Source organism: Rhinopithecus roxellana, chromosome 21 (genome assembly GCF_007565055.1).
Source record: "Rhinopithecus roxellana isolate Shanxi Qingling chromosome 21, ASM756505v1, whole genome shotgun sequence".
Classification (NCBI taxonomy): domain Eukaryota; kingdom Metazoa; phylum Chordata; class Mammalia; order Primates; family Cercopithecidae; genus Rhinopithecus; species Rhinopithecus roxellana.
Genome location: NC_044569.1, coordinates 41968384 through 41991203, shown reverse-complemented (window position 1 = coordinate 41991203; position 22820 = coordinate 41968384). Strand labels below are relative to the sequence as shown.

Genomic DNA, 22820 nt, shown 5'->3' with positions numbered 1-22820 from the left:
CAGAGAAAAAAAAAAACCAAAACAGCACAGTCCTGGATAACTGTGCCAAAAAAATGACTTTGAATGTGAAAGAACTGAAATAGCGATAATGGGGACAGATGAAAAATATTTAATTCATGTTTAACCAACAACAGTAGGAAATGTGCCAATTTTTCTTACAGATGTAACTGATAAGTCAGGTGGCATACTGCTGATAAATTCCTAAAAACCCAATTACTGTCATCTGTTTTTTAAAAATAGGTCATTCCACTTTTCATTTACAATTTCATTCTTACCATATGAAATAAATACTTAACAAGTATCATAAGATCTATACATAATGCTTACCTTGCCTTGACAAGAGTTTACAGGGCCCTTAGCTGTAACACCTCGAATTACACAATTTGGTCCTTTGGTTATTTCTTCATAATGTAAAGATAAACCACTGGGGAAAAAAAAATATGTTTTAACTCCCCTCAATTGCCTACAAGTAAGCTGCAAATGTGTTTTTGCTTTCCTATGTAACATTGCCATGTCTATTTTTCTAATAAAATATTTTTTATATATAAAGAACTAAACAGAAAAAAATTCCCATGGATTTCTTTTACAAAGAAAACTGATCCAACAAGTATTAATAAGTGATGCCAATGGGTTAAACACTGAAAATGATACAATAGGTATAATGCAAAATTAAAACAGCACGTATTGAATTAGTAAAGATACAACGTAGTACCTAATCTAATGCTAGACCATGTATACAAGCCTAAGAAAAGGAAATACCCAAAAAAGCCAGGTTTAAGGATGTCTTCAGCATTTAACATGAATTCTTTCAAATATTTCACCAGTGGGATTTTAGAGACTTATGGGCATCTATTATTAAAATGAATGGCAATTTAGATAAAAGTCCAAATAATAACAGACAGGCTTATAAGGACATAAACCGGTGAGATCACCTAATCTACTTCCATGAGTAATATGGTTCCTAAAGCTGATTCCAAAGCTAATTTCATCAGATTTGACCAGATGTAGACCTTTGCAGTGGCAAAATTTTACTCTGTCAAAGGTAAAGGGGAAAAAAGTAAAAAATATACCATGATGGAGAAAAGCCTAATTTTTCTGAGGAATGGAATTTAAGTGCTCACAGGTATTTTCAGAATAAACTGTAAAGCTCATTTGAAAAAAGATGTAATGTGGCACACAAGATAAAATAAATCCCCTGGGAAAGATGGCACATTAAACATATACACCTACTTTCACTGTGTCTTAAAATCCCACTAATATGACAGTAAAGGGATTTATTATTAAAGGAAAAAATAAAGAAAAAACAGAAAGGAAGCAGAGACAGGGCAACCAAACTTATCTGCTAGAAAACAGGACACACAAGTGGCAAATATCAGCAGTCTCCAAAAAGCTGAATCATAAAATAGAAATAGAAAAAGCTAGAAACCAACCTCTATCATAGAATGCCCAGGTACTGTTCAGAATTGGCAAAAGGAAAAGCTTTAAACAAACAAGCAAAAAGACTGATGAAAAGTTTAGATCTCAGATCTCCAGATCTCTCCTCTCTGCCTCTGGCAGATGAGTGAAAGATAAATCTCTGAAAAGGTTAAAACAGAAGATCTCTGAACCAGGGACAGGAGGTAAGTTGAGGATGAGAATGAAATACTAAAAAGAAGAGAAGAGGTAATCTGGAACGAATGCATATGGATACTGAGACCTCTCCTCCCCAATTCCCACCCCAGCCCTGTTCTTTGATTAGGAACCAAACTATTCCCCGCTCCAGGCAAAAGACTGAAGATTCTTCTTTGCGGAAACTGCCCAGTCCAAGACCTAAAAATACTAACAGGATGTCCCCCAACAATGTACTCCAGACAGATCATCCCACAGTGGAGCTCACAGGCAACAGCCTCTCCACTCTTCCACCTGCATTCCAGTCTCCTACTCATTTACAAGCAGACGACCAATAACCAGCTATCTCTAGAGACCAAGAACAAGCAATCGACTAAGTTGGAGACAACAGAGTATCTGTATAGGCAAAAGAAAACTTAAAAAAAAAAAAACACAACCAACCATTTGTTTTATCAGTGAAAACGGTACCACATTCACAAAACAAAAAGAGGGTCTTCAAAAAATTTCAGAGAACCAGAAAGAACTCACAGCAACTAAAAATACGTTAGCAGAAAGGAAAAACTCAATGGAAAGGTAGTAAGCACAAGGCTGAGAACATTTATCAGAAAGTAAAACAGAAACACAAAAAGATTGAGGACATTTTTTTTAAAAATTGGGGATTCAGTACAAAAGGTCCAACATCCAATAACTAAGAACCCTAAAAGAGAAAACAGTGATGACAGAAGAAACAGAATGAAGTATTTCAAATAATGAATTAAGAGACATTATATCATACTTGCAAAAGAACATGGAGTAAGGCATAAACACCTTAACTTCAGCAATAAATTCAGTCAAAATATAAACTTCAGTGAAGCAATTTATATATGACACTAGTCACAGAGGATAGGGTGGAGCTAAATTACTCAGATATAATAAAATTCACTAATATTTTAAGTAACACTAAAGTTGAACACCTTACACACACAAAAATAAATAAGCTGAAAAAAAGAGCGAATGCTTAGCAAATATGAAAGGACAAATATGTATTGATCCTTCAAATTACCTTGCTTCAAGAACTGGCTGAATATCAGTTACTAGTTGACTGGTATGACCAAATTCATCCTGAAACTCCAGAGGGATATTAAATGGAACTCCAACACGAAAATGATGATCCAGAAGAACAAATGAAAATTTCTCTGGCTTACCCTCTTCAACAAAAACAAAAATGAAATGAAAAGCAAGTACATTGGTCAGAAAATCCATTGGGGGTCAAAAACAGATCCATTTCTATATGAGATATTTTAGAAATCTATTTTAGACTCTACTAAAAATAACATTTTAAAATCAGCACAAAAATTATATATTATGCAGACAATCCACTTGGGAAAAACCTCCCGAGTAGCTGGGACTACAGGTGTGTACCACTACACCTGGCTAATTTTTGTTATTTTTTGTAGCAACAGGGTCTCATCATGTTGCCCACACTGGTCTTGAACTCCTGAACTCAAGTTACCCACCTGCCTCCCCAGGCGTGAGCCACCATGCCCAGCCGTTGTACCTTTTCATAGGAAAGAACTTTAAAGGCAAAACACGATATTCAATAGTTATAAAATGATATATATGATGAAGTTAAATAGAAGCTCCACACGAGAAAATATTTGCAACATGTGTAACAAGGAAAATTCAGACTACATGAAACCCTCCTATAAATAGGCTGTTCTCAAAGTGTGGTCTCTAGTCTTGAAGTTTTAGCATCCCCTGAGAACTTATTAGAAATGCATATTCTAGGGCCCACCTCAAACCTGCTGAATCAGAAACTCAGGGTGAAATTCACCAAGCTGTGTTTCTTTTTGGGTGAATCTGATATAAACTCAAATTTGAGAACCACAGCTTTAAACTATTAAAATGGGTATAGTAAATTAACAAGCATTCATAGATGGCATACAATGTCCAATAATGGCTAGAAGAGGTACACAATCTAAAAATTAGAGAAGCAGTTTCACCACCAACTATGCTAAATAAATATATAGTTCAGCCAGGAATGAGCATGCAGTCAACTGGAACTCTGATAGTGAGAAGTGAAGGTACTTTTTGGCATAGCCTTTTGGGATGTCCACTTCTTGGTATCACCCTAAGGAGATTCTAACATATGTACAGAAAGCAGCATAATTTTTTTTGCCAAACAGCACTACGGTTTCTAATAGCCAAAAACTTGGAAACAATCAACATGATTCATCAACAGGAAACTGCTTAAACTACAGCAAACCCATCTTATGAATATATGTTCCACAGGTGTTAAAAGAACACAGATTTATGTATAAAAAAGTCTCCTAAAACATTAAAAAAAAAAAAAGAAAACCACTCCAAGGTGGTCCTTCTTGATACCACAGCTACTTAGATTTAGATCAGTTCTCTCCAAAAACCCTGTAACAATGACTCTATAAAAGCAGTAAACAAGAAAAAAGATGAGAGTAATAGAATTGGAAAGCCAAAGAACATATGAGTAAGTGTAACTGACTTAGCAGAAAGACCTAAGAACATCAAATACTCAAACAACAAAGCAAGCAGAGACCGAATCTGATTCACAGTTACCAGATGCCCAAAAGTCTCAGGGATGGCTGTAGAAAGTTGTAGTGAAACCGAAATAAAACAAGGTTAGCTGAAGTAAGTTTGAGAAACAGTTTCGCAGATCCTCATCCTTCAACGCATGGGCTAGTCAACGACCCTCCTCATCCCCAGCAAAAGATGGAAGGTTAATTCTTTAGGGAAAGAAGAAAAGGTCCAGAAGTGAGACACACACCACTACTAAAAGTGTCACTGATCAGGCGTGGTGGCTCAAACCTGTAACCTCAGCACTTTGGGAGGCCAAGAAAGCAGGATAACTTGAGCCCAGGAGTTCAAGACCAGCATGGGTAACATAGTGAGACCCTGTCTGTATTTTAAAATATAATTAATTAAATTTAAAAGTGTCATTGAAAATAGGAAAGTGTTTATTGAAAATAGGAAAATCAAGTGAAAAATTATATACTCAATGTGAGGACTCCCACAAACACACACAAATGGTCTTTCCCAGCTTGGTTCCCAAAATGCTGGCAGCTAGGTCTTTACCCTTTTAGCAGGTGACTGAAAGGCTCCACTCTGGGGAATGGAAACAGCCGAAGAGACAAGACCTAAAAATTCTCGTATCATAACTTCCCCCAAGGAAATTTAAGTTTTTAAGTGCCCTGTTCTTCAATGTAAGCAAATCACTAATTATACAAGAGAATATCTAATAAAGACAAGGAGGAAAAAAAGCAACATGGAGGAAACAAACTATGAATCAGGAAAAATGCTATAAAAAAAACCCCACTATTATTGATATCCTCAGAGAATAAAGATACTAAATTCATGAAGTAGGAAGAGAACGCTTAAGGAATTGTTTAACAAGATTATTCTAAAAGAGATTTTAGAAACTAAAAATGGTAGCAAAAAGGAAAAAATAGCATAGAACATCAAGCTGTTAAGAAAATCTCCAATAAGGTAGTAAAACAAAACCAAGAGATGGAAAGTAGGAAAAACAAAAATAATATACCAATCCTGAAATCCAACATCTTAACATTAGATGTTTTAGAAAGAAAGAACAGGCTGGGCACAGTGGCTCAAGCCTGTAATCCCAGCACTTTAGGAGGCCGAGGCAGGAAGATGGCTTGAGGTTAGGTGTCTGAGGCCAGAATGGGCAACATAACATAGCGAGACCCTGTCTCTACAAAAAAATGTTTTTTAAAAATTAGACAGGGCCAGGTGCGATGGCTAACATCTGTAATCCCAGCACTTTGGGAGGCCGAGGCCGCCGGATCACCTGAGGTCAGAAGTTCAAGACCAGCCTCACTAACATGAAGAAACCCCATCTCTACTAAAAATACAAAATTAGCTGGGCATGATGGCGCATGCCTGTAATCCCAGCTACTTGGGAGGCTGAGGCAGAAGAATCACTTGAACCTGGGAGTCGGAGGTTGCAGTAAGCCGAGATCACACCACTGCACTCCAGCCCTCCAGCCTGGGCAACAAGAGCAAAACTCCATCTCCAAAAAAAAAAATTAGGTGCAGTGAGCTGCAATCACACCACTGCACTCCAGCCTAGGCAACAGAGCAAGACACCATCTCCAAAAAAGAAAAGAGGCCAGGGGTGATGGCTCATGCCTGTAACCCCAACACTCTGGGAGGCCAAGGAGGGCGGATCATGACGTCAGGAGTTCGAGACCAGCCTGGCCAACATTGTGAAACACCGTCTCTACTAAAAATACAAAAAAATTAGCCAGGTATGGTGGTGGGCACCTGTAATCCCAGCTACTTGGGAGGTTGAGGCAAGGAGAATCGCTTGAACCTGGCAGGCAGAGGTTGGAGTGAGCTGAGATCGTGCCACTGCCCTCCAGCCCGGGCAAGTGTGAGATCCCATTGAAAAGAAAAGAAGAGGGGAGAGGGGAGCGGGGAGCGGGGAGCGGGGAGAGAGAAGAGAAGAGAAGAGAAGAGAAGAGAAGAGAAGAGAAGAGAAGAGAAGAGAAGAGAAGAGAAAAGAGAAGAGAAGAGAGAAGAAAAGAAAAGAGAAAAAAATCAAAATGATTCAAGAAAAATTCCCAGAAAATAAAACAGAGATTTTCAGACTGAAAGGGTCTATGAGGTACATGGCTGGATGATACTAGATAAAAATAGGCCCACACTAAATCATACAATTGAATATTTCAGAAACTGGGATTCCCCTAAACACCTGAGGATTAGGAAACAGAGAACATTTTGGGGGAGGAGGGGCCATATGCCAAGGGTCAGGAATCAGGACAGTTTTAGACTTTACCAGCAACAATGAAAAGCAGAAAACAATGTCTTCAAAATTCAGAAGGAATATGATTATCAAGTAGACTTATAAAGCTATTTAAAAATCAAGATGGGCCGGGCGTGGTGGCTCACATCTGTAATCCCAGCACTTTGGGAGGCTGAAGCGGGTAGATCATCAGACGTTATGAGATCAAGACCAGCCTAGTCAACGTGGCAAAACCTTGTCTTTACTAAAAATACAAAAAGCGAGACATGGTGGAGGGCACCTGTAATTCCAGCTACTCGGGAGACTAAGGCAGGAGAATCACTTGAACCCAGGAAGTGGAGGTTGCAGTGAGCCGAGATTGTGCCACTGCACTCCAGCCTGGGTGACAGAATGAGACCCCAACTCAAAAGAAAGAAAGAACAAAACAAAACAAAACAAAACAAACAAAACAAAACAAAATAATAAAATAAAATAAAATCGAAATGGTTGCCCAATTGTTCAAACATCTTTTATTGGCTTATCTTTCTTTTCTTTTTGGATTTAAAATGCCACCTTTAGCATATATAATTATATATTACTGTTTTGCTTACCTTTAACAGAAAACTTAATTGCTTTAGATGGTAGTGGTCTTCCTGCATAAGTGTCTGCATTACTTTCATTCAACACAACTTGTAATTTCAAGGTATAATTCCCCAACTTCTGAATGTTTTCTGGATAAATTAAGAAGAAATTAAAAATCAAGTCAACACAATACCAACGTATTTTTTAACATGCAGAGTAAGAACTCACCCATTTTTTTAAACCAGTAAGGCCATTTTCCTCCATGTTGACTAATATGCGAAATAATCTCTTTATTTCCACTTGAAGCTTAATAAAAGAAAAAAGAAACAATACTGTCTTGAGAAATTTAACATAAAACATGAAACATGCAATGTCACATTGGCACCAAATACCTATTTGCTGTATTTTAAAACCTGCTTTGAAGTTTCAAAAGATCTAACGCTATCCTATGAAAATGAACAGCAATAATGAAAGTTAACTCTTCAATTCATTAAAATCTCTTTCAAGTCTTGTAAACTCTTTCACTTTAAAATTACTATTTAAAGAGAAAGGAAGACAACAGAATAGACAAATAACACGACCTCTCCAAAAAATTCCTTATTTATTGCCCACTCTAAAATTATATAATGCAAATATTCAAAAACCCAAAATTTTTTAAAAGGTAATTCATGAACAAAACCGAAATGTTTATCAAGTAGGTAACATGACCACAGAGACCAAAAACGGAGAGAGAGAAAAGTAGTCAACCTTACCCACTTGGAAACAGTACAATAGTGTATTCAAACTGTGAACTTTTATCTAAGAAGGAACACAGGAGTTCAACATAAAAGCGTAACAGGCCCAGTGTGGTAGCTCATGCCTGTAACCACAGCACTCTGGAAGGCTGAGGCCAAGAATTTGAGACCAGCCTGGGCAATATAGTGATAGCTTGTCTCTATAAATATTTATAAATTAGCCGGGCATGGTCCGGCTAATTAGTCCCAGCTATCTGAGAGGCTGAGATGGGAGGACTGCGTGAGCCCAGGAGGTCAAGACTGCAGTGAGCTATGAAGGTACCAGTCTGGGCAACAGAGCAAGACCTTGTCTCAAAAAAAAAAAAAAAAAAAGCAAAAGAAACTTTGGATACTTTGAACACTTCAGTAGGTAACAGCACTGCATGTCCCATGAAAAACTGGGAGTGAATCCTCTGTGTGAGAAGGGGAGAGAGCAACTGAAGCCAGTGGGAGCTCCTTGGCCCTACCAAGCACTGGATCTGACTTGGAGAGCACTGGGGAGAGTGGGAAGTGCTCCACTCATACTCCTAGACCCAGTGGGTGCAAACAGAAGGAGGTCATTCCCAATCCTAAGTCACAGGGGGCTGCACAGAAATCTGCCAGCCAGCATAGGTGGCAGTCACTGGTATGGAGAATCTCCAGACTAAGATTTGTGATCTATTATTGAGGAGAGCAGCCTCCACAACCAGAATTGAGAGGCAAGCGTAACATGGGCCCCAGCCATGGGTAAGAGAATTGGGGGCCCCTGCTTTGCAGAGCCAGACTGGGAGGGGTATGGCCTGGAGCCTGGTTTTTGTCCCTGGCAGGAAGTTTTGCAGCCTGAGACAGAGTCACAATCTGAGGACAGACTGCCTGGGACTTGGCTGGCTATTTCAGCTTGCTGCCAGTAGCAGACGGTAGGAGGGAACTCAACCAGGTCAAAACTGTAGAGAACCAGGTCCCACTATCACCTGCCAGGTTGTAGAGCCCTAGCAACCCCACTTTCCCCATGCTGGATCTTTGGCAAGGCATTGGTTGCTCTGCTCCTCCCTGGAGCACTGCTTCAGGGGCCTGAGAACTACCTTGCAACCCCTGCAAGGGCTGGTGCTTGTGTCCACTGTTGAGGTGGCCAAAATGCAGGATTCTCCGGCCCAGCCCTGCCTAGCTTTGTCCTCCCCAACTGCCTCAGGGGCAGAGCACAGGACTGGGACCCCTGAAAGTTACACAGCCCAGTTCATCATCTAGAACATCAGAGTACTTCTGGTTAACAAAGGTAACCCATAAATGCTACTACAACAGCTGCATCCAGCTCTTACCTTCTAGCACCACATACTGGACAGGAGGCCAGCCTGCACAGCCCATCAAAACATCTGCTAAAACAATCGTGCAGTGCTCAGGAAGGAGACAAGCTCTGCCACCACCTCTACTACCACAATTGCCCATACCACTGCAGCTACACAGGAAGCCCTGAGACTGCTCACTCGCCCGATACATTACTACAATAGCCAGCATTGGAGAAAGCCACCACACTAAGGCTATTTATAAACAAGGAAATCATACATAACTTATGTCACTGAATACACCCAAGAAGCAAAGTCAAAAGAATCTATTAAACATACATCATAGACACATTGTCAAGGAAAAAATAAGTCGTGCCCCAACAAAAGTAAATTCAAAAATAAAAATAAGCAACTACTACTCCAGATGCAAAGGAAATGAGCCCAATACAGAAAATATTTTTTTAAAAGTTGCCATGACAGTTCCAAAGCAACACAGTAATTCTCTAACAATGGATCCTAACCAAAAAGAAATCTTTGAAATATTAAATAAAAAATTCAAAATACTGATTATTTTATTTCTTGAGATATGGTCTTGCTCTATTGCCCAGGGTGAATTTCAGTGGCACAATCATAGCTCACTGCAGTCCCATGGGCTCAAGTGATCCTCCCACCTCAGCCTCCTGAAATGGCTGGGACTACAGGTCTGCACTGCCATGCCCACTTGTTAAATTAAAAAAAAAAAAATTTTTAGAGAGAGTGTCTCACTGTTTTGTCCAGGATGGTCTTGAACTCCTGACATCAAGCTATCTTCCCACTTCAGCCTCCCGGGATTACAGGCATCAGCCACCATGCCCAGCTAAAATACTGATTTTTAAAGAAGCTCTATGAGATACAGGAGATATCTGAAAACTAATATAAAGTAATAAGAAAATGAAATTCAGGATATGAACAAGAAATTTACCAAAGGCATAGTTTTTTATTTTTTAAAAAAGGAACTTCTGGAATAAAAAAATTCATGGAAGGAATTACAAAATACAGTTGAAAGCAAACAATGGACTAGACCAAGCAGGAGAATCTCAAAATGTGAAGATAAATCTGTTGAATTAATCAATCAGACAAAATAAAGAAAAAAGAATTGTAAAAAATGATCAAAGCCTTCTTGAAGTATGGGTCAATGTAAAATAGTCAAACCAACAAAATCCTAGGTAATCCCAAGGGAAAAGAAAAAGCAAAAACTTTAGAAAACCTATTTGAGGAGGCCAGGTGCAGTGGCTCATGCCTGTAATCCTGGCACTTTGGGAGGCCAAGGCGGGTGGATCACGAGGTCAGGAGATCGAGGCCATCCTGGCTAACACGCTAACACGGTGAAACACCGTCTCTACTAAAAAATACAAAAATCAGCCAGGCGTGGTGGCGGGCGCCTGTAGTCCCAGCTACTCGGGAGGCTGAGGCAAGAGAATGGCATGAACCCAGGAGGCAGAGCTTGCAGTGAGCCGAGATCGCACCACTGCACTCCAGCCTGGGCAACAGAGCAAGACTCTGTCTCAAAAAAAAAAAAAAAAAGGAAAAAAAAGAAAACCTATTTGAGGAAATAATTGTTGAGGAAAACTTCCCTTGTCTAGCAAGAGATCTGTACATCCAAACAATAAGAGGCTCAAAGAACACCAGGCAAAAACACTGCCAAGAAAGGCCTCACTACAATATATAGAAATTAGACTGACTAAGGTCAATGTGAAGGAAAATATCCTAAAATCAGCAAGAGAAAAAGCATTCAGTCACCAGTAAAGGAAAATCCATTAGACTAACAGTGGATTTCACAGCAGGTACCTTACAAGCTAGTAGAGACTGGGATTTTATTTTTTCTGTTTTTTACAATCCTGCTCCATCTGTAGGATTCTGTTTTCAAAGTGCTGGGGGTGGGGAGCAGGAGGACTGTCAACCACAAATTTTGTATCCTGCTAGAATAAGCTTCATAAATGGAGGCAAAATAAAGTATTTCCCAGAGAAGCAAACCCTGAAGAAATTCACCACCCCTAAACTAGATCTATAAGAAACACTCAAAGGAGTTCTAAACATGGAAACAAATGATCAATACTAGCCATCATAAAAACAAGAGAGTATAAAATTCACAGGTCTTATAAAATAATTATACAAGGCAGGAAGAGAAAAAAATCAAATAGCAACACAACAGAATCCTACCAAACCACAAAGACAGAAAGGAGGGAAAAAAAGAAAGAATCTACAAAGCAACTAGATAACAACATTATGACAGGAGCAAAACCTCACATATAAATACTAACCTGGAATGTAAATTGATTACATGCTCTACCTAAAAGACAGAGACTGGCAGTAATGGATTTTTTTAAATGAACCAACTAAATGCTACTTATAATAAACTCATATTACTCATAAAGACAATTATAGACTGAAGGTGTGGAAACAGCTATTCCATACAAACAGAAACCAAAAGTAAGCAAGAGTAGCTGATATCAAATAAAATAGACTATAAATCAACAGTTAAAAAAAATTATATAATGTTAAAGGGATCAATTCAACATGAAGATACAACAATTCTAAATATATATGTACCAAATACCAGTGCCCAAATTCATAAAACATATATTACTAGTCCTAAGAAGACACAGAAAGCAATACAACAATGACGGATTCAACACCCTACTGATAGCACTAGATGGATCATGGAGACAGAAAACTAACAAAGAAACATTGGATTTAAACTGGCCTTTAGACCAAATGGACCTAAGCAAACATTTACACAACATTCTACCCAACAATATGCAGAATATACATTATTCTGCAGAATATACATTCTTCTCATCAGCAAATGGAACATTCTCCAAGACAGGTCATACATCAGGCCACAAAACAAATCTCAATACATTTTGAAAAAATCAAAACCATATCAAGTAACTTCTTGGGCCATTATGGAATAAAACTAGAAATCAATTCCAAGAGAAACTCTCAAAACTATAAAATACTTGGATCAAACAGCTTGCTCTTAAATAACCTTTATGTCAACGATAAAATTGATATGAAAATTTAAAATACATATACGTATTTTGAGATGGAGTCTCACTCTTGCCAGGCTGGAGTGCAGTGGTGCAATCTCAGCTCACTGCAGCCTCTGCCTCCCAGGTTCAAGTGATTCTCCTGCCTCAGCCTCCCGAGTAGCTGAAATTACAGGTGCACGTTACCACACCTGGCCAATTTTTGTACTTCTTAGTAGAGATGGGGTTTCACCATGTTGGCCAGGCCAGTTTATGATGTATCTTAAAGAAAGTATGCCTATATTTGCCTTTTACTGCTGGATTTCTCAACTTGTACCAATAGAGAAAGAAATATGTTCTAGAAACATCTTCTCAATATTTGCTTTAAAAAAGGGTGCAATTATAAATCAGACAGCAAATCACCATGAGAAGTTCTCTAAAAAGACCCAAGCAACTTTCTGATTTTTGAAGCATTTATTCAACAAATATTTAATTACCTCCTATATACAAAGTACTAGAAAAAGGGTAAAGAAAACAAAATCATTGCTTTCCTGGAGTTTTTAATCTTGTAGAGCAAGGGGACTGGCAAACTACTGGACTGCCAATGGCTGCATTCATTTACAACAACAGACTTACGTAATCATAAGAAACAACTTACGGCCCTCTGAGCCTAAGTATTTATTTACTACCTGATGCTTTCCAAATAGTTTGCCACCCCTGTCCTAGAGGGGAAACACATTTAAGGAAACAAATTTGGTCTAGAGTTGGGAAAACCAGGGTTTGATGAGAACCAAAAGAAAACAGTTGTGGTTAGAGGTATGGTGAGTGAGGACGAGATCAAGTTGGAGAGAGAGGAAGGGTCAGATCATGCGTGGAGTATTGCAGAGCTATGACTAGTTTCCTAGGCCACTAAAGATGAAATAATATAAAACAGAGTGATAGACACAGTTCTGCAATTCAAAAAAAATCACTTTGGGGTAAAATGAAAATGAGCTGGAGCAGTGCAAGAGTGAATTCAAGAGGACTTTTCATTGAGGCAGCTACTACATGGTTAAAATGAGAGACCATGATGACTTGGACTTGAATGGGCAGAATGAAGATATACAGTTTTCCGTTGGTTTACGCAGAAGACTGGTTCCAGGATTCCATATATATACCAAAATACAACTCCTGTAGTTGGCCCTGCAGAACCTGCATATATGAAAAGTTGGCCTCTGTTTATGTGGGTTTCAAATCCCACAAAAATGATTTTCAATCTGCATTTGGTCCACATGTAAGTGGACCTGCACAGTTGAAACCCATGTTGTTCAACAGTCAACTGTTCTTTAGTGTGATACTTGGTGATAGATTGGTTACAAGGGATTAAGAAATAAATGGAAACACCAATCCTTTTCAAACTCTTCCAAAAAGTAAAGAGGAGAGAACACTTCCTAACTCATTCATTTTTTGAGGTCAACATTATCTGATACCAAAGCCAGAGAGAGACATCAAAAAAAAAACCAGAAACTACAGACCAAAATCCCTTATGAATATTGATGCAAAAATTCTCAACAATATGCTAGCAAGCCAAATTCAGCACAATTTTAAAAGAACTCACCTTAGTCTATTTAGTGTTGCTGTAAAGGAATACCTGAGGCTGAATAATTTATAAGAAAAGGATGTTTATTTGGTTCACAATTCTGCTGGCTGGAAGACTAGGCATCTGGATGAAAGCCCAAGGCTGCTTAGCTGCTTCCACTCATAGTGGAAGGTGAAGGGGAGCCAGTGTATGCAGAGATCATATGGCAACAGAAGAGTGAGGGAGGGACAATCAGCTCTCATGGGAAATAACAGAGTAAGAACTCACTCAATAAGCCCTTCATGAGAGCTCTGAACCTATGACTCCAAAACCTCCCATTAGGTCCCACCTCCAACACCGGGGATCAAGACAAATATCCAAACTATACATAATAACCAAGTGAGATTTATTCTTGGAATGCAAGGATGGCTCAACAAATAAAAATCAATCAAGGCTATGTGCAGTGGCTCATGCCTGTAATCCTAGCACTTTGGGAGACTGAGGCAAGAGGTCATTTGAGGCCAGGAGTTTGAGACCAGCCTGGGCAGCAGAGTAGACCCTGTCTCCACCACAAAAAAAAAAAAAAAAAAAAAAGAGAGAGCCATGATGGCTCAGGCCAGCTGTCCTGGTGCATAAGGAGGCGAGGCTACGTGCTTGAGGCCAACCTGGGCAATATTTAAAAAAAAACTCTCATCCACTGATAAAAAGAAAAAAAAAAAAACTAGCTGGGTGCAATGAGCATGCCTGTAGTCCTAGTTACTAAGGAGGCTGACGTGGGAGAACCACTTGAGACCAGGAGTTCGAAGCTGCAGTAAGCCACAATTGTGCCACTTCATTCCAGCCTGGGTGACAGAGTGAGACCCTATCTCAAAGAACAAAAACCAACCAATCAATGCAATACATCACTTTGAGAGAATAACGGAAAAAACCTACATAATTATCTGGACTGATGCAGAGAAACATTTGGGAAAACAATACTCTTTCATGATAAAAACACTACACAAGGAATAGAAAGAAACTTCTTCAACATGATAAAGGCCTTATATAAGACCCACAGTTAACATCACATATACTCAACTGTGAAAGACTTAAAGCTTTTCCTCTAACATCAGCAACAGGACATGGATTCTCATTTGAGTCACTTCTTTTTTTTGTTTTCTGAGACGGAGTCTCGCTCTGTTGCCCAGGCTGGAGTGCAGTGGCCGGATCTCAGCTCACTGCAAGCTCTGCCTCCCGGGTTCATGCCATTCTCCTGCCTCAGCCTCCCGAGTAGCTGGGACTACAGGTGCCCGCCACCTCACCTGGCTAGTTTTTTGTATTTTTTAGTAGAGACGGGGTTTCACCGTGTTAACCAGGATGGTCTCGATCTCCTGACCTCGTGATCCACCCGTCTCGGCCTCCCAAAGTGCTGGGATTACAGGCTTGAGCCACCGTGCCCGGCCCATTTTAGTCACTTCTATTCAACATAGTATTTGAAGTCCTAGCCAGACCGTTAGGCAAGAAAAAGAAATAAAAGGCATCTACTTTGGACAAGAGTAAGCTATTTCTGTTCATAAATGACATGTTCACATATGCGAAAAACCTAAATAATCCATAAAAAAACCCTGGTATAGCTATTAAACTCAGCAAAGTTACACATACAAAACCATGTTCACAGACTGAACAACTTACAATTTTTAAGGTAAAAATAACACTCAAAATGATCTGCATATTCACTGTAATCCCTACCAGGATCTTAATGGTGTTTTCTGCAGAAATAGAAAAACGCATCCTACATTCATAGGTAATCTCCATAGACCCAAATAGCCAAAACAATCTTAAAAAACAAGAATAAAGTAGGAGCACTCACACCTCCTGATTTTAAAACTTACAAAGCTACAGTAATCAAAACAGTGCAGCATGGGCATATGAACAGACATATAGACCTAGGGAACAGGGAGCCCAGAAATAAACTCTCACGTATGTGGACAACTGACTTTCAACAAGTGGGCCAAAACAGTTCAATAGAGAACGTATAGTCTTTGACAAATGGTGCTGGAAAAACTGGGTATCTGCAGGCAAAAGAAGTTTTCCATATGAAAAGAAGTTAACCATATGCAAAAGTTAAGGTCAAATGGATCAAAGTAGTAACCACAGAGCTAAAACTATAAAATTTGTAAGGAAAAAACATTCAGGAAAAGCTTCATAACACTGAATTTAGCAACAATCTCTTGGATAAGATACCAAAAGCACAGGCAACAAAAGAAAAAAGAGACTAATTGTTTTTCAAAATTGAAAACTTTTGTGCATCACAGTTACCATCAACAAAGTGAAAAAGCAACCCACAGAGTGGAAGAAAATATCTGTAAATCATTTATCTGATAAGGGATTAATATCCAGGATTATAAAGAACTCCTACAACTCAACAACAACAAAATTTAAAAATGGCCAAAGGACCTGAATAGACCTCTGTCCAAAGAAGATATACGGATGGCAATAAGCTCATAAAAAGATGCTCAAAATCACTGAATATTGGGGAAATGCAAATCAAAACCACAATAATCTTTAGTAGGAAAAAGCGGAAAAGAAAAACCACAGTAAGATACCCCTTCATATCTGTTAGGATGGCTATTAACCGCCCCCCACAAAAAAACCCACAGGAAATAACAAATGTGGGTGACATGGAGAAACTGGAATGTACAGTGGGGCGACCACTGTGGAAAACAGTATGGTAGTTTCTCAATAAATTAAATAATAATATGACCCAGCAAGTCCACTTTTGGGAATATATCTAAAACAAACAAAAGCAGGGACTCAAAGGACTATTTGTACACCAATGTTCACAGGGGCATTCTTCACAACAGACAACAGGTGAAAGTAACCTGAGTATCCATCAAACAAATGGATAAACAAAATATGGTATATATATACACAAGGGAATATTATTCAACCTTAAAAAGGAATGGGAATTCTGACACACTATGCTAAGTGAAACAGGACAGACACAAAGGACAAATATAATTCCATTTTTATGAGGTACCTAAAATAGTCAAATTCAGATATAGAAAGTTAAAAAGTAGTTATCAGGGCAGGGAGAAAGGAGTGAAGAGTTATTACTATAGAGTTTCAGTTTGAAATGTTGAAAAAATGCTTTAGATGGACAGTGGTAATGGCTGCACAACAATATGAATGTACTTAATGCCACTTGATAAATTTTATGTTAATATGTTATTTATATATATATATATATAATTATTAAAAATAGAAGCAGGGACCAGCCTGACCAATATGATGAAATCCCATCTCTACCAAAAATACAAAAATTAGCTGGGAGTGGTGGCATGCGCCTGTAATCCCAGCTACTCGGGAGGCTGAGAGAGGAGAATTGCTTGAACTCAGGAGGCGGAGGTTGCAATGAGCCTAAATCATGCATTTGCATTCCTGCTTGGGCAACAAGAATGAAGCTGTGTCTCAAAAAAAAAAAAAAAAAAAAAAAAAAAAAAAAAAAAAAAAAACCAGAAGCAGGAAGGTCATGGAAGGTGCTGCACTGCTGGCTTTGAAGATGAAGGAATGAGCGTGGCTTCTGTGTGATTTATTTATTGTATTTATTTTATTTTTTAGAGACAGGCTGTTACTTTACCACCCAGGTTGGAGTGCAGTGGCGTGATTATAGCTCACTGTGGCCTCAAACTCCTGGGCTCAAGCAGTTCTCCTGCCTCAGCCTTCCGACTAGCTGGGACTATATAGGCTCGTGCCACCAAGCCCAGCTGAGAGTAACTTCTAAAAGGCAGAAAAGGCAAGGCTCACCTAGAACCTCTAGGAAAAAATGCAGTCCTTAAGACACTTTAATTTTAGCCCAGTGAAACCTGTTTTGGACGACGACTAATTCTGTAATTATTACTGTAATATTAGAACTGTAATAATACACATATGCTTATGTAAATTCCTACTGCAAATTCTTCTACATATACGTATCATACCTTTACTTTAGTCCACAGTTACCTACATGAAAAAATTCAAGATAAAGTATTTTTTAAAAACCTTAGAAAAATATCCACCAAGAAAATGAGCTATTCATAACATTACTGAAATTCCTAACTTCAATAAAATTTGCTGTGGCTATCAGATTGCTAGGTCTTCAATAATTACATGAAGATGTTTAATTTGATATTATTTTTAAAAACAATACTAAAGACCCAAATTAGTTTGTATACTTACAATGTAAAATAACTTTGAGCTCAACCAGGAGTTTTTTTGACCCTCCGTGACTTGTTCCTGGAAGCTTTTGCATTGCTTCCCCTTTTTTATTCAATATTTCAATTCTTAATGCACCTATGAGTCAAAAATTAAAAGTATCTTAATTACACCCAAAAATTTGCTGAATCTGCCAAATCTTCCCATTGCATTTTAATATCTCATGAGCTTTTACATATTGGAAATGTAAGACAAAAGAAAAGCACACTTTTTGGTATTAGAAAAATAAACATACCAATAGGGGTTCCAGCAGGCCTAATCTCATTAGGCAATAATTCATCTCCTTCAGGCCAAGTTACTGACAATCTATCAGGGAGCCTGTTATGAAACCAGTATATTAATGTTCCACAAACTTTGTTAATTATGATCTTAATTAAAAACATACAAGTTATTAGAAACTTAAATATTTATTGCTGATCTATTTTAAAAGGTCAAATCTGGAATTATTTATGATTAATAATCTAAAAAAGTTTTTCCTCCCTAACCATTCCTGTGGCTACTGGAAAAAAAAAACCTTTTGGAATTAAAAGCCAGAAACTGTTAAATTTTTATGATTTTTTTTTCCTACTTGTTTATAGTACAAGTTACCTTTAGAAGACAGGATAACCCCTAAGAATCAAAATTCAGTAAGAATCAAAATGATTGCATTATTAGCTATACAAGAAGAAAAGCCACTTTCTACTTCCTTTTTCTTCTTTGTAACTCATTGATAAGGTCTGGCTCTGTGTCCCCATCCAAATATCTCAAATTCTAATCCCCACATGTCAAGGGAGGGACCTGGTGGGAGGTGACTGGATCACAGGAATGGTTTCCCCCATGCTGTTCTCTTGATAGTGAGTTCTCAGGAGAGCTGATGATTTTTAAAGTGTTTGGCAGTCCCCCCCTTCCCTATCTTTCTCTTCTGCCACCCATGTAAGACATGGCTTGCTTCCCCTTCCCCTTATGCGATGATTATAAGTTTCCTGAGGCCTTCCCAGCCATGCACGACTGAGTCAATTAAATCTCCTTTCTTTATAAATTACCCAGTCTCAGGTAGTATCTTTACAGCATGTGAAAACGAACTAACACACTCATCTTTACCTCTCAGCATGTATTGTAATATTCTAGTTGGAGGCCAAACTGAGTTTTTTAAAAACATGTTAATCATAGTGCCTATAAGAGTGACACTTTAGATATATAAGATTTCCTTTTTTGTCTACAAAACAAATGCAGATTTCTGTTTGTATAACTAGACCTCTTAATTTTTTTTAACAAGAAGTTCATCTCAATAGGTACAATATCTAAGACTACAAATGCCCTAACAGCAGAGTAAATGACATCCTCCAAAATACTTAACAGCACAATTCTTTTCAATTTTTCTTATTTTTGTCATGCACCTTGAAGTGTGCCTTACCTTGCCATTTCATCTTCTACATACTTTTTAACAGCTTTCTCAGCAACTGTCCTATCCAGCTTTGCAATTGGCACAGTTCTTACTTCATCATATAGTGCCTGAGGTTCCTGAATAAATAAATTTACCAACATTTCAAAGAAAACTATTTAAATCTAGCTATAACAAAAACAAATACCCATTTGTTTCTTCCAAAGAAATATATTTTATCCTAATTAAGTACATAAATAACAGTAGCTATTCTTACATTACACCATAGTGTTTGTTTATATTTTTTACATAACCTCTGTAGTCCTAACATATCAAATATTAACAAGAAAGCATGGTATAGGGAAAAAACGCACTCCAGTTTTGTAGTTACTCATTCCTGAGATAGAATTCTGGTTCCAATGTTTACTAGTTAGCGGGCCCTAGAGGAAATACGACTTTATAAAATTAATGTGGTAACTAGTTATAATGTATATATGTTTACAAAAACTGAGCATGTTAAATTGTACAGATTATTAAAAACATCAACTATGACACATAAAAATTCACACAAAAACTATAACCACTTTATCCAATGTAAAACTAGTCACAAACAAAATATACTGTATCTTAACAATTACGCAAGAGTATTTCAGTATTATTACTTGCTGTCTTACCACTGCAATTTGAACCTCTCCTCCAGTAGCATATACTTCTCCATCATGATCACCATAAAGAAAAAATCTTACTATGCTTCCATAAAAGAGAGGAAGTGTCTTGATTGTCTTGACCTAATATTGTTTTTTAAAAACAAAAACTTCAGTATTAAGATTTACTAAGAGAAACAGGCTTAATAATAATTTCACATAACTTCTTTATTACAAAGTAAAAAACCTTGGTAACTATCATTATAAAAACTAATGAAAACCACATTCTAATATTCAAATAAAATTGTATTTTTGAAGTTCTGTACTTAACAAATTGTTGTAAAAATACCGCAACTTCTTTATACAAATGTGTTAGAATTAAGCATGTGTCTTGCAAGTCCATAATTCCTTCAAATTCAATTATAATGAATGCCAACGTACCTGAAACCTTTTTTCCCCCATAAAATTGTGCTCTCAGACGATGAACAGCAATTCATAAACTCGACAAGTTAACATTATTTTTCAAACACATCAGCTCAAAACTTGCGTATCATATTTCTTCTTACTTGGCTTAAAAAATCTAAGGCAAATTTCCACTACTCCAATTCAGAAAATCCCAACAAGGACTATAAGAGTTTATCCACAACCTACCTTTCCTGCCCCATTTCTAAACTATTTCTCTTCACACATACAATAGGCAGCAGGACAACCCAACTCGTCTTACTACTTGTTTTTCTGCACTTACCTGTGCACATCTCTATGCTCAGATTATCTTCTAGAAAGCACTTTACTCCATCACCACTGAGCATTTGACTAAAATGATCACTCCTTTCTTCTTTTAACTCTTCACTTGGCTCCAGGGATGTCATATTCTGCTAGTTTCCTTCTACCTCACCAGCTTATCTCTGCCAGTCTCCTCTGACAGCTCCTCCTTTTCATTCTAATCACTAAATGTTGGGAAAGCTCCAGGCTCAATCCTTTTATCTCTTTAGCTTATACTCACCAAGTATAGGTGATCTCATCCAATTCTATAGCTTTAAATGTACAATGGTGTCTCTAATTTATGGAGAGAACAAACAGCCTTCTACCTGGTAATTATCATCTGTGTAAACCTCAGCCTCTACCCCTTTCAAGGTCCACACAAATGCTACTTCTTTTCTATACATGTGATTTTGCATGTTTTAAATTAAGCATTATTAAAAAAAGACAGTAAGTTATACCTACCAGCTGTCCTGCTTTGTATATCTTTCCATCCCATTCTATTGCTGCATATGTTGCCCAGGGACCTTGCTTTTTAGAAGGAAGATCAGGACGTGTAATTATTCCCTTAAAAAGCGTAAATTTTATTTGTTTATCATACTTTTCATGACAATCCTTCAGCCACAAAGCAAATTCTCTGTCAATTTTCATTCGCTGTTCCTGTAGAATTTTAAATGTTTTATGAAATATAGCTACTAGTAAACAAATATAACCATAAACATTTGTCATTTGTTTTATTTTTTCCTTTCATATACTCCAATTCAGAAAACCTAATAAAAAATTAAATATTCTGCTGAATCCTTCCCCTGTACACATTTAGGATATTTCAAACAAATGCATTACCAAAGAAGAAAAATTTGGTATCATTCTTAGAACCAAGGTCTCCATGGTCAATATCAACAATAAAACCTTCCTTTCCACCTTTAACTCCTAGGATACACTAAAAACTGATGAACCCTTACTGCCTGGGAGGAGAATTAGCTAGCTCCACAAAAGGGATGAGTGGAGGCCTTCTAACTGTAAACCACATTCTCAATGGGACGATAAAAATCTCACTGTGTATTAAGTACTTTATAAACGTGAATACAATATACAAACAGACAGATAGTAAATGTGCAGTAGTAAAATTTCATTGGGGAAAACAATTGAGAAAAAGATGCCAAAAAAGACTCCTTATGAAGGTGATAATGAAAAAAGGTTGAGAAACACTGCTATGCAAAATGTACTTCTTTTTAATTTTCTCTTTTATATATATAGCCTATTCAAAAAAACTCATAATATGAAAGTCAAGTGTATTCTAACAATACTTAAGAAGATGTGTTTTTGCCAACCATTCTTCACCCTGTTGGGAGAGAATAAGAAATCTCTGTTCAAGCATAACGTGTTATACACTTGTTTGATGCCTGCCTCTAGGACAATGAGGAGGTAAAGACAATCTCCCAATTACATGCTTTCACAGAGGACAGTCTGTAAAGTTACAGAACTCCATTCCTTCTTACGTACCTTACACCATAATATACCATTTCCAAAGAAAAGTAAGGCAAAATTAAAAATAATTCCAGCCTAAGTTTTTGAAGCTTGCTGTCAAGAAGGATACTATCTTAGTTATTAATAAATTTGATTTTTTTAAAGTTATATGAATGAAAAAGAAATATATATACATGGTGACGACTCAGAGGTCCAAAATGGTATACAGTTTCCAAGAAATGGCTGCCGCCCTTACTCCTATACCTAGGTTCCAACTCTTTCCCAAATCAGCAAATCATTGTCAGTTTGCCAGCTGACATGGAGATTAAATTATTAACTAGGAACCAGAAAATCTGACTACCAAAATGTTAAACTGCCCCTTCTAAAACTCTCAGGATGGATTCACTATCAACCAAATTACCAGATGCATTAATTCCAGACACTCAATAACAGTCAAAGTACAATTCAGTAGGCATGTCAAGTTAATCTAGGGGAAGAGTATGCAGACATTCATTTTATAATATTCTTTCAACTTTTCTGTGTATTTGAACATTTCTTTTCCTCCTTCTTCTTTTTTCCTTTTTTTCCCAAATAGGGCGTCTCATTGTATTGCTCACACTGGTCTTAAACTCCTGGCCTCAAGCCATCCTCCTGCCTCAGCCTCTCAAGTAGCCAGGATTACAGGTGTGAACCGTTATGCGCAGCTTGAATGTTTCAAAATTAGAACATACATATTTTAAAAGCACAGTGTAACAAAGGAATAGAATTAACTTATTCTGGATAGCTTTTGAAAAGACCCACTGCTCAATAAATGTT

At 37.7% G+C, this 22820-nt stretch overlaps 1 protein-coding gene across 4 annotated transcripts in view; it reads right to left on the bottom strand.

Moving 5' to 3' along the window:
- SMCHD1 (structural maintenance of chromosomes flexible hinge domain containing 1) overlaps positions 1-22820 on the bottom strand; it is a 158369-nt gene that overhangs the window by 80550 nt on the left and 54999 nt on the right. For all 4 annotated transcript variants that reach the window (XM_010353189.2, XM_030926202.1, XM_030926203.1 and 1 more), the window contains exons 13-21: positions 21003-21197; positions 19809-19922; positions 19168-19274; positions 18010-18092; positions 17739-17852; positions 7172-7249; positions 6973-7092; positions 2651-2795; positions 328-424 (exon numbers count right to left, since the gene is read on the bottom strand). In XM_010353189.2, coding sequence (XP_010351491.1) covers positions 328-424; positions 2651-2795; positions 6973-7092; positions 7172-7249; positions 17739-17852; positions 18010-18092; positions 19168-19274; positions 19809-19922; positions 21003-21197 — 1053 coding nt within the window. The remainder of the gene's footprint in view (positions 1-327; positions 425-2650; positions 2796-6972; positions 7093-7171; positions 7250-17738; positions 17853-18009; positions 18093-19167; positions 19275-19808; positions 19923-21002; positions 21198-22820) is intronic.